The 12,403-nt window shown below is 38.5% G+C and overlaps 4 protein-coding genes across 8 annotated transcripts in view; all 4 read right to left on the minus strand.

Moving 5' to 3' along the window:
- LOC104822881 (E3 ubiquitin-protein ligase ATL41) overlaps positions 1-649 on the minus strand; it is a 1,422-nt gene extending 773 nt beyond the window's left edge. The window contains exon 1 of the mRNA XM_010554265.2: positions 10-649. Within this exon, the coding sequence (XP_010552567.1) occupies positions 10-536 (527 nt within the window). The 5' untranslated portion in view covers positions 537-649. The remainder of the gene's footprint in view (positions 1-9) is intronic.
- Positions 650-2,020: 1,371 nt separating this feature from the next.
- LOC104822967 (protein trichome birefringence-like 39) lies at positions 2,021-4,929 on the minus strand. 4 transcript variants are annotated; one of them, XM_010554464.2, is made up of 4 exons: positions 4,273-4,929; positions 2,882-3,057; positions 2,601-2,759; positions 2,021-2,480 (listed from the first exon to the last, which is right to left on the minus strand). In XM_010554464.2, exons 1-4 carry the CDS (start codon positions 4,771-4,773, stop codon positions 2,189-2,191), a joined length of 1,128 nt encoding a protein of 375 aa, XP_010552766.1. In that variant the 5' UTR covers positions 4,774-4,929; the 3' UTR covers positions 2,021-2,188. The 4 variants fall into 4 exon arrangements, with proteins under 4 accessions (XP_010552766.1, XP_010552686.1, XP_010552884.1 ...); XM_010554384.2 differs by having other exon boundaries at positions 2,592-2,759; XM_010554582.2 differs by having other exon boundaries at positions 2,201-2,480; positions 2,836-3,057.
- A 752-nt stretch (positions 4,930-5,681) lies between these two features.
- Positions 5,682-8,593, minus strand: LOC104823209 (uncharacterized protein At1g03900). The gene is made up of 7 exons (XM_010554700.2): positions 8,357-8,593; positions 7,397-7,428; positions 6,843-7,016; positions 6,689-6,720; positions 6,490-6,580; positions 6,270-6,381; positions 5,682-6,172 (listed from the first exon to the last, which is right to left on the minus strand). Exons 1-7 carry the CDS (start codon positions 8,465-8,467, stop codon positions 5,864-5,866), a joined length of 861 nt encoding a protein of 286 aa, XP_010553002.1. The 5' UTR covers positions 8,468-8,593; the 3' UTR covers positions 5,682-5,863.
- A 347-nt stretch (positions 8,594-8,940) lies between these two features.
- On the minus strand, positions 8,941-11,446 carry LOC104823282 (14-3-3-like protein D). Of its 2 annotated transcripts, none has more exons than XM_010554980.2 (7): positions 11,222-11,446; positions 10,650-10,956; positions 10,479-10,566; positions 10,253-10,362; positions 10,013-10,161; positions 9,351-9,409; positions 8,941-9,212 (listed from the first exon to the last, which is right to left on the minus strand). In XM_010554980.2, the coding sequence occupies exons 1-7, from the start codon at positions 11,292-11,294 to the stop codon at positions 9,210-9,212; spliced, it is 789 nt and encodes a 262-aa protein (XP_010553282.1). In that variant the 5' UTR covers positions 11,295-11,446; the 3' UTR covers positions 8,941-9,209. The 2 variants fall into 2 exon arrangements, with proteins under 2 accessions (XP_010553282.1, XP_010553205.1); XM_010554903.2 differs by having other exon boundaries at positions 9,351-9,412.
- Positions 11,447-12,403: the final 957 nt, after the last annotated feature.

Raw genomic sequence — 12,403 nt, forward strand, 5'->3', positions numbered from 1 at the left:
GCGGCCCCGCCGATGGGACCCTCCCTGGGCTCTGGCTCAAGCCGCGGCCTCGGCTCAGCTTCGGCCCGGCAGATGGGACAAGTGGAGCGCGTGGAGAGCCACGCGTCTATGCAGTCCACGTGGAACACGTGCTTGCAGTTCGGCAAGATTCTCGCCGTGTCATGTTCCTCGAGATCGCTCAGACAAACCGCGCATTCCTTACCAGCACCGGTCGACGTGGCGACATCCGGGTCCTCCACGTGGCCGACGACGAACGTCGGGAGAGAAGCGATGACGGCGGGGTCCAGGCCGCGTTTGGGCGGCTGAGCGACGAAGCCTCGGAGGATGAACGCAGAGCGATTGCGGTTGCGGTTGCTATCGCGATTGCGGAAAACGCAGCGTGCGTAGAGGTGGAGAGCGAGGACGAGGAAAATGACAGCGGACAAGGAGGCGACTGCGGTGAGCATGAGCTTGCTGTTCAGATCGTACGATGACGACGAGTGGTGCGGCCACCACGAACTTCTTGGACCGTCGCCGTCGTGGTCGTCGGAGCCCATGGCGGAGTGATTTTCCGGCGAGATGGGAATAAAAAAGAAATAGTGAAAGAGTAAGTGATCTGGGTTTCTGTTGGATTGTAGAGAAGTTTGGGGAGAGAGTTTTATGTACTTGTGAAACGAATGACAATAATAATATTAATATTAACAGTAATATATAGATATAGATATATATGCTACGTAAATGCATGGTCTTTACTTTTCATTTTTCTATGTGTTTTATTAAATTTATTTCTTGAAAACTTTAGTTGGTGGCGTAGAATTTGGAACAAAGGACAAAGACGGATTAGACCCGCAATTATGGAAATTTCGCATATGTTGACTTAAAGCCGGTTTTGGTGCGACAAAATATTTCGAAATAATAATTTAATTTTCAAAGTATAAAATATCAACATCACATTTAAAAACAAATAAAGATTTATGAAATAAGAAATTTACAATATGATTAATCGGCAGTCAACAAAAAACCAAAAACTATATTGCATAAACTAAAAAAACACATCATGTAACAAATACCAAAAACTATATTGTATAAACTAAACGTTATCGAGAATTATATAATATATGAGTTTAGAAAATGAGGTTTACGAAGTTGAAACGTGAGATTCAGAGTGGAGAAGCGTGTGGGAACCGTCGTTTGACTTTGAACAAAGAGCGATCAGCCATCCATATGTCTTATTCTTCCAACACACCCAAAAACGTTTTTCCTGAATTTTATAATATTTATCAAAATTTTCAACATTTTCACACACTACGTACATATTTCTTAATATTTTGTTTGTTTTCTTAATCTATAATAATGTTATAAATATGATGACTTTGAGATGATATGGGGCGACTTGCATGTGCCGCGTGTACTATGTATGTGTATATATATTACAATAATATGTTAAGTTTTTTTTTTTTTAATAACCAGGATGGTTCTTCGGGCCTTCGGCCCGACTACATCCACCCTAAGCCCGTGACCAGCCTTTGTATATGGACTATTTTAGTCCAGAAATTACATCCCTTTCTAACAGTGGAATCGAACTCAGGACGTTGAGGAATATGTTAAGTTAGTGGCAATCGACGAAGAATATGATTAGTGAATACAAATTCCGTTACAACAGCTTCGCTAGTGGTTAGTAGTATATGTTATTTTTAATGTATATTTTAAAAAACGAATAAATTTATATAAATAGAAATTATGACTAGGAAACCATTACAAGTGGGCATATATACATCGTTCTTAGCCCCCGTGTACGTACTCTTTTAACGTGAAACTATATTTGAGATTCCTTCGATGGGTTTACAAACTTATCTTAGAATAATTTCATGACATTAAATAAGGGTTTATAACCCCGAGTCCAAATAATAACGTAACTCTAAAGGTGTGTTAGTGGAGCAAACCCCTAAATCACGACCATGTGGTCCATATATTCGGACATTTCTACATAGCACAAAGTCCAAATATATTTCAATTTCATCCCCGGGATTTACGGGGAAAATGCGAATCCACACGCATTTTAACTGAAAAAAATGCAAGGAAACCTTGCAACATGTTTTTTCTTTTTCAAAGTTGTATAAACGTTATTCGAGTCAAGAATCAAGACAAGCCAAATTCTCATTACGACCAGTAAAACCCTAAACCTAGAAATGGAAATTGAAAGACAGATCTAAGTAAGAAGAGCGCCATAGAAGAGGATGGTCCAAGTATCGGGCAAGCCAGGGAGGCACCAGTGGCTGCAGTCGTTGCCCGGGTGGTTACCGCTATAGGCCGAAGGGTGCGCATCTTTCCTTAGCTGAGACAAGCCCGTTATGTCGAGCCAATACACCGGTTTCTTCACTCGGCTCATCACTTTGTTCACCACCACCCACGACATTGGCATCCCGGCCGGATACTTTTGCCCCGAGTAGGGTTCCCTCTGCCCCGAACACGTCTTGGACGGCTCGTTCCAGTCCTTTCCCCTACCCCCAAGAATTAGTATCGGAAAATGATCAAGTGGTTCCATATATATAGTTTTAATCCACATATATACGAACGATTGGTGAGACGGTAAAACGCGAGAAGAAACGTACGGAACGTACTCGTAATGGGTGGGGGAGACGCCATTGAAGAAGACCTTGGTCTTGGAAGGGTCGACATTGGCATTGACCCACCTGGCCCACGTGGTTAAGCCTTTGTAGAAAGCCACCAACCTGTCCATGTCTTTGTACAGTCTCTTCCCCTCTTGCATGTAATCCCACCTGTACGTTCATCATCACACACACACACACATGCAGCTCAAGACACACACAAAGACTGTAGCGTATATGTACGTACGGACACTCGAGACAGAATAGATCGGGCAAGGGAGGGAGAGACGAACGGTTGGATGCGCTCGGTGTGGGTCCACCAGTGCCACGTGTTGAAGATCAAGACGTCCATGCCTCTCCACATGTCGCCTTGCTTGATGGAGTCCAGTTTCAGGACTCTCCCCACTTTCTCCGAGTCAAGATCCACCAGAAACTGTGTTCTGTATAACAACAGCGTCACCTTGTAATCCTTCCCACAAAAAAAAAACATTTTAAGGATTATTCTTATGTAATAATTATATTTCAAAAGCATAGCTTTATTGAAAACGCGGGTTTTGTCACATAATAATTTGTTATATTATCCGATATACAAAAAAATAGAATTATTATACGGTGTGTGTGCGTATCTCTCGTGCAAGATTCAGGTCACGGAGAATGTGCCGGTGGCGCGTGTCACAGGCGCGTGGGAAACAAAAGTGCTCTCTCTTTTCCAATTAATAATTCGTTTGGTAGGGAAACCCCAGCTCAGGCGGTTGGGAGGATGGGGTGGCGCCCATGAGATGGGGATTCGATCCCTCCTCGCATGACTTCCTCTCACCTCCTCGCCTGTCAGTCTCTGAACTGGTTTATCTCCCATGTATGTATTGCAAGTTCATGTACGTAGATTTGGAGTTTTCTCATGTCCGCGACGAAAGTGCGGTCTGAAAGATTGTAAGATAGGGTTCCCCAATGTTATCAAAAAAATAATAATAATAATTCGTTTGGTATCAGAAATTAAATCGCATATAATTAAAACTGTTTTCAAGTTAAAAAGTATCCATTATAAATTACTTAAATGAAATCATTTGAATTCGAATTAAATATAAAATAATGAAAAAAATAAATCAAAACAACTGTTTATTAAATTGTTATTTTTTATGAAAAATAATTTCAAATGAAATTAAAATTGAATAAAATATTTTTATAAATTTAAAAGAAATATAATATATAAATATATAAAACAAATAAATTTATTTATGATACGTGTTTTAAAAAGTAATGTTGTTGGGAGAGATTTCGGCCATGTGCTACCTTTGCAAATTCTTTTCTATCTCAATGAATTATGACCTTCGACGCTTTAGGAATATTTAGAAAAGCAAAAAAAAAAAAAAGAATACTATATAATTATAGCAAAGATCGGTGAAAATGATTTAAAAAAGAAAAGAAAAAAGGTATATAAAAAGATAAATTAATTAAAAAATGCATCAAATATTTCCGAGGATCATCATAAAAGCTAATAACATGACATGATTCCACAGAGATTCCCACCAATCACGTCCCTCTCTTAATTGCTCATTCTCTCCTATATTTTTTTTATTGAATTATCACTAAATCCTCTAAAAAAAACCCGAAATTATTTAATAAATATATTTTTTCTAAGTATAAATCAATGAAAATAATTAATAAATAAATAAAAAACACAAACCTGAAAGGTAAGAGAAGTGAGACCCTTTTGTCGGAGAAGAGAGTAGCTAGAGTTGGGAACCCAAGAGTAAATCAGACAAGCTAAAGACTGCCACATGTTCGAACTCAGAGAATCGCCGACGAACATTATCTTCTTCCCTCTCATCCTCCTCAAGAAATACAGCCCATTGAACCTGGGAAGAGAACAGGAGGAGGGCTGCCACCTGTACTTGAGGTATTGGCTGTCGGGACGGCCGTACTTCTTGCAGTTGAACTGTGGATCTACGAAGGGGCATTTGTAGGGATCGTACAGTGGGTACTTTGCGTCGTACACCCATCTCCCTCTGAACCAGTTGCATTTTCCTGCCAGCTTTCTTCCTCCGTTGAAGAAGCCGCCATTGTCGTCGCTGCTGCTTGTGTTCTTGCAAGAGCTGATCGCTTGCACTAACTGCACTGTTGCAGCTGTGGAGATTGAGAGGTAGAGGAAGAAGATGATCGTTTGTGATTTGAAAGAGAAACCCATTTTGGATTTGGGGGGGAAGAAGATGCTCTGACTTCAGTGTTATATAACACTCCACGAGCGAGAGAGAGAGAGAGAGAGAGAGAGAGAGAGAGAGATAGAGAGAGAGAGAGTTTCTCACATGGGAGTCTCTCTCTATGTGTGTAAAGCACCACCTAAAGTTACGCAAAGATTGAATTTCTATATTTTTCAATGTTGGATCGGAGTTTGTCGTCTTAGAACATCATTTTCTTTAAAATTTCCAAAAACAATTCCCTTTTTTCTTAGAAATTCAAAGTTTTTTCTTTGCAACTATCAATGGATTCTTAAAATCTCTACGTTTTCCCAGTGGAATCAATGAGCTCTGTTCGACATTTTCTTTCTTCGTCTTGCTACTACATTCAAAATATGTACCAAGATATTTCATATTTCAATTCAATCATTTCTTAATTTACATTTTTTCATAAAATTATATCTTTTTTATTTTTTATATTATATTATCTTGGACCACATTTGCATTCAATTTTACTTAATAAAAATATTCTTTTAAACTAACATTCTCTATCAAATTCAATGATAGGTAAATATTTTTAGATCTCAATCAAAATTTAAAGCATAAATTTATATACAAATTAATATGATCATCGTGAACTATTTGCAAAATCGTCAATGGAGACAGCTTCCCTGTCTTTATAGCCGCTAAAGTGTTTTAAGTATTTGAAACAATATTATAAAAAAAAAACTTGTGTAAAGTGGTTTCATATAAATAAATAAATAAATGTATGACTTGAGAAAATGAGGTGTAAACCATTTCTGCGTAACTAAATTCCATTCATATTTTCACTTGCAAATTGATATTTACAATTCACTTTAGAATTGTTTTATCTAACAAAACACCCGATATTTAAATATTGTAGACAAATTCTCCTATATTGAAACCAATGAATACAAATTAAAATAAAGAAATATGTGTGTGTGTGTATATGTATATATATATATATATATTCATGCATATGTATACAAGAAATGACTTCTATCCGTCACATTACACAGAGATATAAAACCAAGCCAATACAGAGAAGTTCTGTCCGTTCGTAAGCTATTTTCTCATTCATCAAGCAGCTTGAAAGTCCCCAAAGTCATCGTCCGGTGAATCTTCTGTCCTCAGTTCCTCGGCTTGATTCTCCTCTCCGGTTTCCTTGTGCGAATTCGTTTCTTCCGAGTTTTTTCTGAGGCTGAGATTCGGCGGAAGGCTTGAAGGCGACTTCCCCACCGTCGGCGTGGTGGCGGCAGGAGAGAGGGGTCCTGGAGGAGGCGGCGGAATGATAGACAAAAGTGCCTCTTTCCCCTTGCCCTTATCTTCCAACGCGATATTGCTCAGACCCTTCTCGAGTATTTTGGGTTTCATGTCCCGATTGCTCGTCTGTTCGATCATTCAGACACAATTAAAGAACCGGAGTTAAAGAGAATGTAAGTACGAAAGCTTGTCTGAAGGAGAAGGCATGGCGTTTTTTCCTTACGTTCTTGAGTTGGAGAACGATTGTCTCTCCCTCCTTTAAGCTGTAATCGACAGAAGACGTGCTCTGAAACTGTTGTTCCATCTCTTCCGCTGTTTTTTTCTTGTTCAGGTACCTTTAGTAGAGTTGAGAGACCAGACGTCATTCAGTATAGTTGCTGTAGCTTAGTGCATTTGGAAAGAGACAACAAAAGACAGTGAGGGTTTTGGAATCGGGACTTTACTTCATATGATCATGAAGAGCAGCTTGGAAGTCGTAAGCTTCAGTTCGTTCTCGAAACCCGAGTCCAATAAAAGCATGCCGGACACGACCACCTGCAATGATTCAAAGGAATATATTCAACAACCGAATGATTTCATCTTCTTAATAAAAAATGCAGCCCGAGACAAGATATCAAACAGTTTAGCATCTCTATAAATTACCTATCTTTTCTTCAATGCGAAGAACAAAATATCTGCCAGGAAAAAAGATCGATTTATTAGATACCTGCTACTCTATATCAGTGAATCAGTAGCTGCTGCTTCATGGGGAATGCCCAAGTTTCAATTTTTTTCCCCTTTACAGTCATGTTCATACCTGCTACTGTCAATTACAGGTTCAACGGGATGTGGTTCACCATCTCTCAGAAACGCCTGAGCATAAAGTTCACCCGAGGTTTTATCTACAAGTCTGATTATGCACTCTTCACCTTTGCTAACGACTTTTAATGCCCCTTCCCATGCCCATTTATTCACATCCCACTCATCTGCCCTGAAAAAACGACAGCCGGCATACAAATCATCAGCTCCATCTAAGGTATTCCCACCTTCAGATACCTAATAAACCCAGAATGTTTAAACCCCAATTTGAGTAGAAAACGAAAAGCTAATCAGAAAATCCCATATCAAGATTAGGAGGACCTCTTGAAATTCGTAAAAGATTTGAAATCAGAAATGCCTCGTATCATATGACTTGAACAATGAACATAAGCTTCCATGACAAATTTCCAAAGTTTCCAAGGGCTCAGTATGAATCCTAATGGCACTATCAAGACACTAAGAACTCTACAGTACTGGGATAGAGAATCCCTCGATATACAGTTAAATATCAGTTGAGAAAGAAGATATGTTTTCACAAATACAAGAAAGAACCTGTAGGAAGCAGCGCTTTTTCTCGGAGGTATCTGCAAAGAAAGCAGCAACAAAGCCGAGCACAAAGTTTTAGTACTCTACTTAATGTCTATCAGACAAAACATAAGAGAAACAATAAGAGAAACAATAATGTCTATCCGACTCCGAGCTCTAATATTATTCTTTTCTTCTCCGCTCAGGCGATTAAGTTCCGGCAACCAATATGGAGTCTTAACACAAGATTCAATGTCAAACATGTAATAACTGTTAAACTGTTAGCATGGGCAGCTAAGTACCAATTTCTCGATACAAAACCCAACCGCCGATATTGTCAAAGAAAATCGTGAGAGGCAAATGGCCAGGTTCATACAATGTGGAGTGGAGAGAAGAAATATATCAGCATAGTTTGGTACATTCCGACATCCGTCATTAAGGAAAAGTAGAACAAAGATCTAAAGAATCGTAGAAAATGAAAGTTTGTCTCTTGATCAGAAGACAGTCACACCACTCTTAATTCACTAAGGGACCAACCAACCACTGTTCAGCGTAGAAACAACTCAAGATCGTCAAAAGCCAAGCCAACACACTTCACCATTTGCCTTAAAGATCTAATAACACAAGGCTCCTTGAAACAAAGCTATCCGCTTGATCATGTAATGTACAGCTATCAATTGAATTGTGTAAAATCCTTCATCCAATCCACACCAATTTCATGAAACCAGGAAAGGAATTAGACAAACACCGATTAAGATGATTTTCATAGAGAATCTACATTGACAAACAGATTCTCATACCAGATCGAGTGAACTAAGCTAAACTTAGAACCAGATCCAAAACCCTCCCCTAAACCATCCAGAAAAAATTTCCAAACAAAAAGTTGGGATCTTTCGAGGGAAGGCACAAAATTCAGAAAAAACTCAACATACCCATCTCATTATTTCAACGAGAAGATCTAAACCATGCAAAAAGAGAGAGATTTACCAAATAAACGTAGCATTCGGACACTTGAAAGAGAACGATCTCTATAGCTTCTGTCTCCTCGTTATCATCGACGGTCCCAGGGTCAGTCGATGCTTTCTTGTCTTTCTCCATGGTCGACACAGATGAAGCTTGATCTCCCCAGAAACAGAGATCCTGCGGTGAATCCTTGACGGATCAAAATCCCAGTTTTTTTTTTCTTCCTTTTGCGGGTTTTTGATTTTGCAGTCTCGTGAAGACGAAGACGCTAAAAGGTTCGTGTGAGGCGCAATGTACCATAGCTTCGGTGGGAATATACAAAAGCACGTGAAGGCCGTCCGATCTACTTGATTACTTTGAATCTCAACCGTCCGTTTCACTGAATATCCATCACTTCCGCCGCTGCGCAGCATCAAAGTCGACGCTATGAAGTCGAGGGAATAAACCGAAGAATCTTTCTATTGGGCCTTGTGAGCCTTTATAATGGGCCCAAGCCCATTTCATGGTAGAAAACAAAAATAGAAAGGTAAACCAGACCCCCTTCAGAACAGACAAAACAGAAACCAATACTTCTCCAAAAAAAGAGAACAGCGGTTGGATTCATGAGATAAAAATTCAAGTGAAAACACATAAAACAAAGGGAGGAAAGGAAAGATCATGAAGCAGTAGTTACACAAGTAAGCCCTCATCCAAGAAAGTTATCATACAATGTAATAAGATCAAACTGAAAAACATCAGACGACCAGAGAGAGAGAGAGTACAATGACACTGATAATACAGGTCCCTCCAGAATCAATGGAACCCTAACTTTCACTATTATTCACTCACATTCTTCCTTCCATCATCATGTCCTTCCACAGGTGGGTGGACGCGTTCGTCACTGCACGAAGAACAGAGAGATAGAGATAAGCGCAGAGTCTCGTATCGGTATCGATTGTCAACTAAAGTTTTTGAGTTTTTGAATCTTTGATTCTATTAGATTCCTTTGATTTTCCAACCGGGGATCTCTCTAGATTACCTCTGCATCATCATCTCCACCTGCACCAACTTTCGCAGAGCCGTTCATCTTCAGGGCATCTTCTGCGGCATAGACAAATTAATCGTTACATATGATATTGAATCTACAGCAAAAAATGTCAAAGAAAATGCAGACAGGCAGACAGACGGGATTGGTAACAACTAACAAAACATCATTCTGATTGTCCTTGACAGAACTATCAACATAGGATCAAGGATGGAGATCTTAAACAGTATAGCTCTTATTGAGCAAAATCCACCAAAGATAAGAAACAAGTTTATTCTCTCAATCCATGGGATCTGCTACAAACTACTGGAATTACTGCTTACCGAAAAGTGTTAGCCTTTAGCAAGAGATGTTATCATGCATTGTTAGCTGTGGAGCTATTGGATATATATATATATATATATATATATATATATATATATCATTTCACACACTTTGGATATAAGTAACACCAGTATCTTGAGAGCAAGATACCAACATAACATAAACAAGCAGAAGAAGTGACAATGATGACCATATTCACAACATGACCGTGTATATAAAAGATGAAAAGATGGCAAACAACAACAGAGGCAGGACGATAACCGAAGACATTTAAGTAACAGCATCAAACAGTCACAGGTTAACAGCTTGCTAATGTCCTGAATGATTATCACCTCCATCTTCGGCAATGTCAGATGTCCATAACGTCAGATTGTCTCTAAGGAGCTGCATAATCAAGGTGCTGTCTTTGTAGGATTCCTCGTTCAGAGTGTCCAGCTCCGAGATAGCTTCATCGAATGCCTGCTTAGCAAGGTGGCAGGCCCTGAAAGAAAAGAAAACAACAACAACTGGAATGTTAAATAACATCCAAAAAAGAAGATTCATTTCAGTAGAATGGCCAACATTTTCTGGACCTTTCAGGTGAGTTCATGATCTCGTAGTAGAAGACGGAGAAATTCAAGGCCAAACCCAATCTAATAGGATGAGTAGGTGACAGTTCAGTCTCTGCGGAGCTGGTAGCAGTCTGCAAAGAACAAGAAAATCACAAAAGTGAGACAGCAGCAATGGGAAGACGCAGAGAGAGAGAGAGAGAGAGAGAGAGATGCTGAAAGGAATAATGGATTGGAGACAATAGAACACCTCATATGCTTTCATGGACTGGTCAGAAGCTTCTTTCTTCTCGTTGCCGGACTTGAATTCCGCAAGATAGCGGTAATAGTCTCCTTTCCTGCAAACCCAAAACCTTCAGAGACACTGCCATCTTAAACAAATGGAAAACATCATGAAAAAGCATACGAGAAAGCCATTTACATCTTGTGGAAGAAGACGGTTGATTCACCAGGTGAGGCAGAGGGAATCAGATGATCATCCAACACTGACATGATATCACCGCATATGTTCGAAAGCTCTGATTCAACCTTCTGCATATAATCTTTGATCCTCTTGGCATTAATCTCATTCCCCTTGGCCGATTCCTTCTGCTCGATCGAGGAGAGAATCCTCCACGACGCCCTACGGGCACCGATCACGTTCTTGTACCCCACAGACAGCAAGTTCCTCTCTTCTACCGTCAGATCAACGTTCAGTTTCGCGACATTTTTCATGGCATCCACCATTTCTGGCAAAGAATCACAAACAAGTGTTCGCATTTCAGACACCCAAATGGAAAAAATCGAGTCTTCAGAGATCATTACCTCGCCGATAATGTCGGAAAAGGGAAATCCCTCCCTTACAATCAAAAGATAGCAAATATCAAACTAAGTGATCAAAACCCATGAATCAGACCCAAAGCCCATAAAAATCAGACACGAAATGGATCTGAAAATCTGTAAGAGTAACTGATCATGAGAGTTCAGAGATTCCTAGAGAGAAAATCTCCGTACCTTCATAACGCTCGGCCTGCTCTGCGAGTTTAGCGACATAGACGAAATTCTCACGTTCTTTCGCAGAATCCATGACAAATATCTACAACCAAAAAAGAAAATTGAATGTTCTTCGCCGGATTTGAGACGGTCTTTCTCGATACGAGAGTCTTGCCTTCGCTGGTTTTCCACTTGGTTGAGAGAACAGATGGAAGACAGATCTCCGGGTAGCTAGGGGCACAAATGTAATTAACGCAGGTTTCTCGTGCAATTATTGAAGGGAATACGAATAAAACAATTCTCTGTTATAACCAAAACACCAAAAAAAAAATCCTAGTACTTGTTTCTGTCATAATTTTCTCAAAATTTAATATTGTAAACTTTATACTGTATCGAAACAAAATATAATATTTAAATTTATTAATATCTATTTTATTTTTCTAAGTTCAAAATTAATTTGATTCAATTTATTGCTTTTATCGAAATACTTCTCTATTTATCATCTGTTTAAAATTTATTATGATCCCAGAAAATTACTAATATTTTTAAATTGTAATGGTCTCAAATTATAACTTACCATTTTTTGTTACATCCGATTTGATTGAACAAAATAAAAAAAAATCCAACGAAAATTGAATTCTATGTAAAAAAAAATATAAAACTGATTTAGCTCTTAGAAACGTGATATATATGATGAGAAACATAGGATAAAAATTAATAAACTTGACCCAAACTTAATTTAATTTTAAAATTTTAAATATATAAATTCAAATTTAATTCAAAAGTAGATTTAAATTCAACTAGAGTGTTTAGTAATATATTTAAAATATATTATGATGAAAAAAATACTGATTTTTTTTTTCAAAACTTTTGAGTAGTAGAAACTTTAAAATATTAGATTTTTATAGTAGATAAAACAATATTGAGTTTTTTTAATTCAGACATGATTGAATGTTTGGTAATCATAAGTGAGGTGCTTTATGACCACGGACCCCACATATCCCAACCCAATAAAATAAAGCCACGTCAACCACGTTACCCACCGTCTACTTTTAATTTCCGACATTTTATCCATTTATTTTCCGGAGCCACAATTATCACTTCGTTTATTTATTTTCCAAAAAGAAATATTTTTTGGCATATTCCAAAAAAAAATTAAAAGCCAAATATTCTTCATCGATGAACAAAGAGACTCAACCGCTC

This window comes from Tarenaya hassleriana, unplaced genomic scaffold (genome assembly GCF_000463585.1).
Source record: "Tarenaya hassleriana unplaced genomic scaffold, ASM46358v1 Cleome1, whole genome shotgun sequence".
Lineage (NCBI taxonomy): Eukaryota > Viridiplantae > Streptophyta > Magnoliopsida > Brassicales > Cleomaceae > Tarenaya > Tarenaya hassleriana.

Bases quoted from the DNA above. Each gene is read 5' to 3' on its own strand.
- LOC104823209 (XM_010554700.2), bottom strand. From the start codon at position 8,467: ATGGAGAAAGACAAGAAAGCATCGACTGACCCTGGGACCGTCGATGAT. The intron at 7,429-8,356 runs GTAAATCTCTCT...CTTTCTTTGCAG, and splicing joins CCGAATGCTACGTTTATTTG to ATACCTCCGAGAAAAAGCGC. The intron at 6,173-6,269 runs GTAAGGAAAAAA...ATGATCGAACAG, and splicing joins TCGTTCTCCAACTCAAGAAC to ACGAGCAATCGGGACATGAA.
- LOC104823282 (XM_010554903.2), bottom strand. From the start codon at position 11,294: ATGGATTCTGCGAAAGAACGTGAGAATTTCGTCTATGTCGCTAAACTC. The intron at 10,567-10,649 runs GTAAATGGCTTT...TTGGGTTTGCAG, and splicing joins ACCGTCTTCTTCCACAAGAT to GAAAGGAGACTATTACCGCT. The intron at 9,413-10,012 runs GTGATAATCATT...TCTATGCCGCAG, and splicing joins TGACATTGCCGAAGATGGAG to AAGATGCCCTGAAGATGAAC.
- LOC104822967 (XM_010554384.2), bottom strand. From the start codon at position 4,773: ATGGGTTTCTCTTTCAAATCACAAACGATCATCTTCTTCCTCTACCTC. The intron at 3,058-4,272 runs GTTTGTGTTTTT...TTTTGTGGGAAG, and splicing joins TCACTTCTCTTACCTTTCAG to GATTACAAGGTGACGCTGTT. The intron at 2,481-2,591 runs GTACGTTTCTTC...TCTTGGGGGTAG, and splicing joins ACCCATTACGAGTACGTTCC to GGGAAAGGACTGGAACGAGC.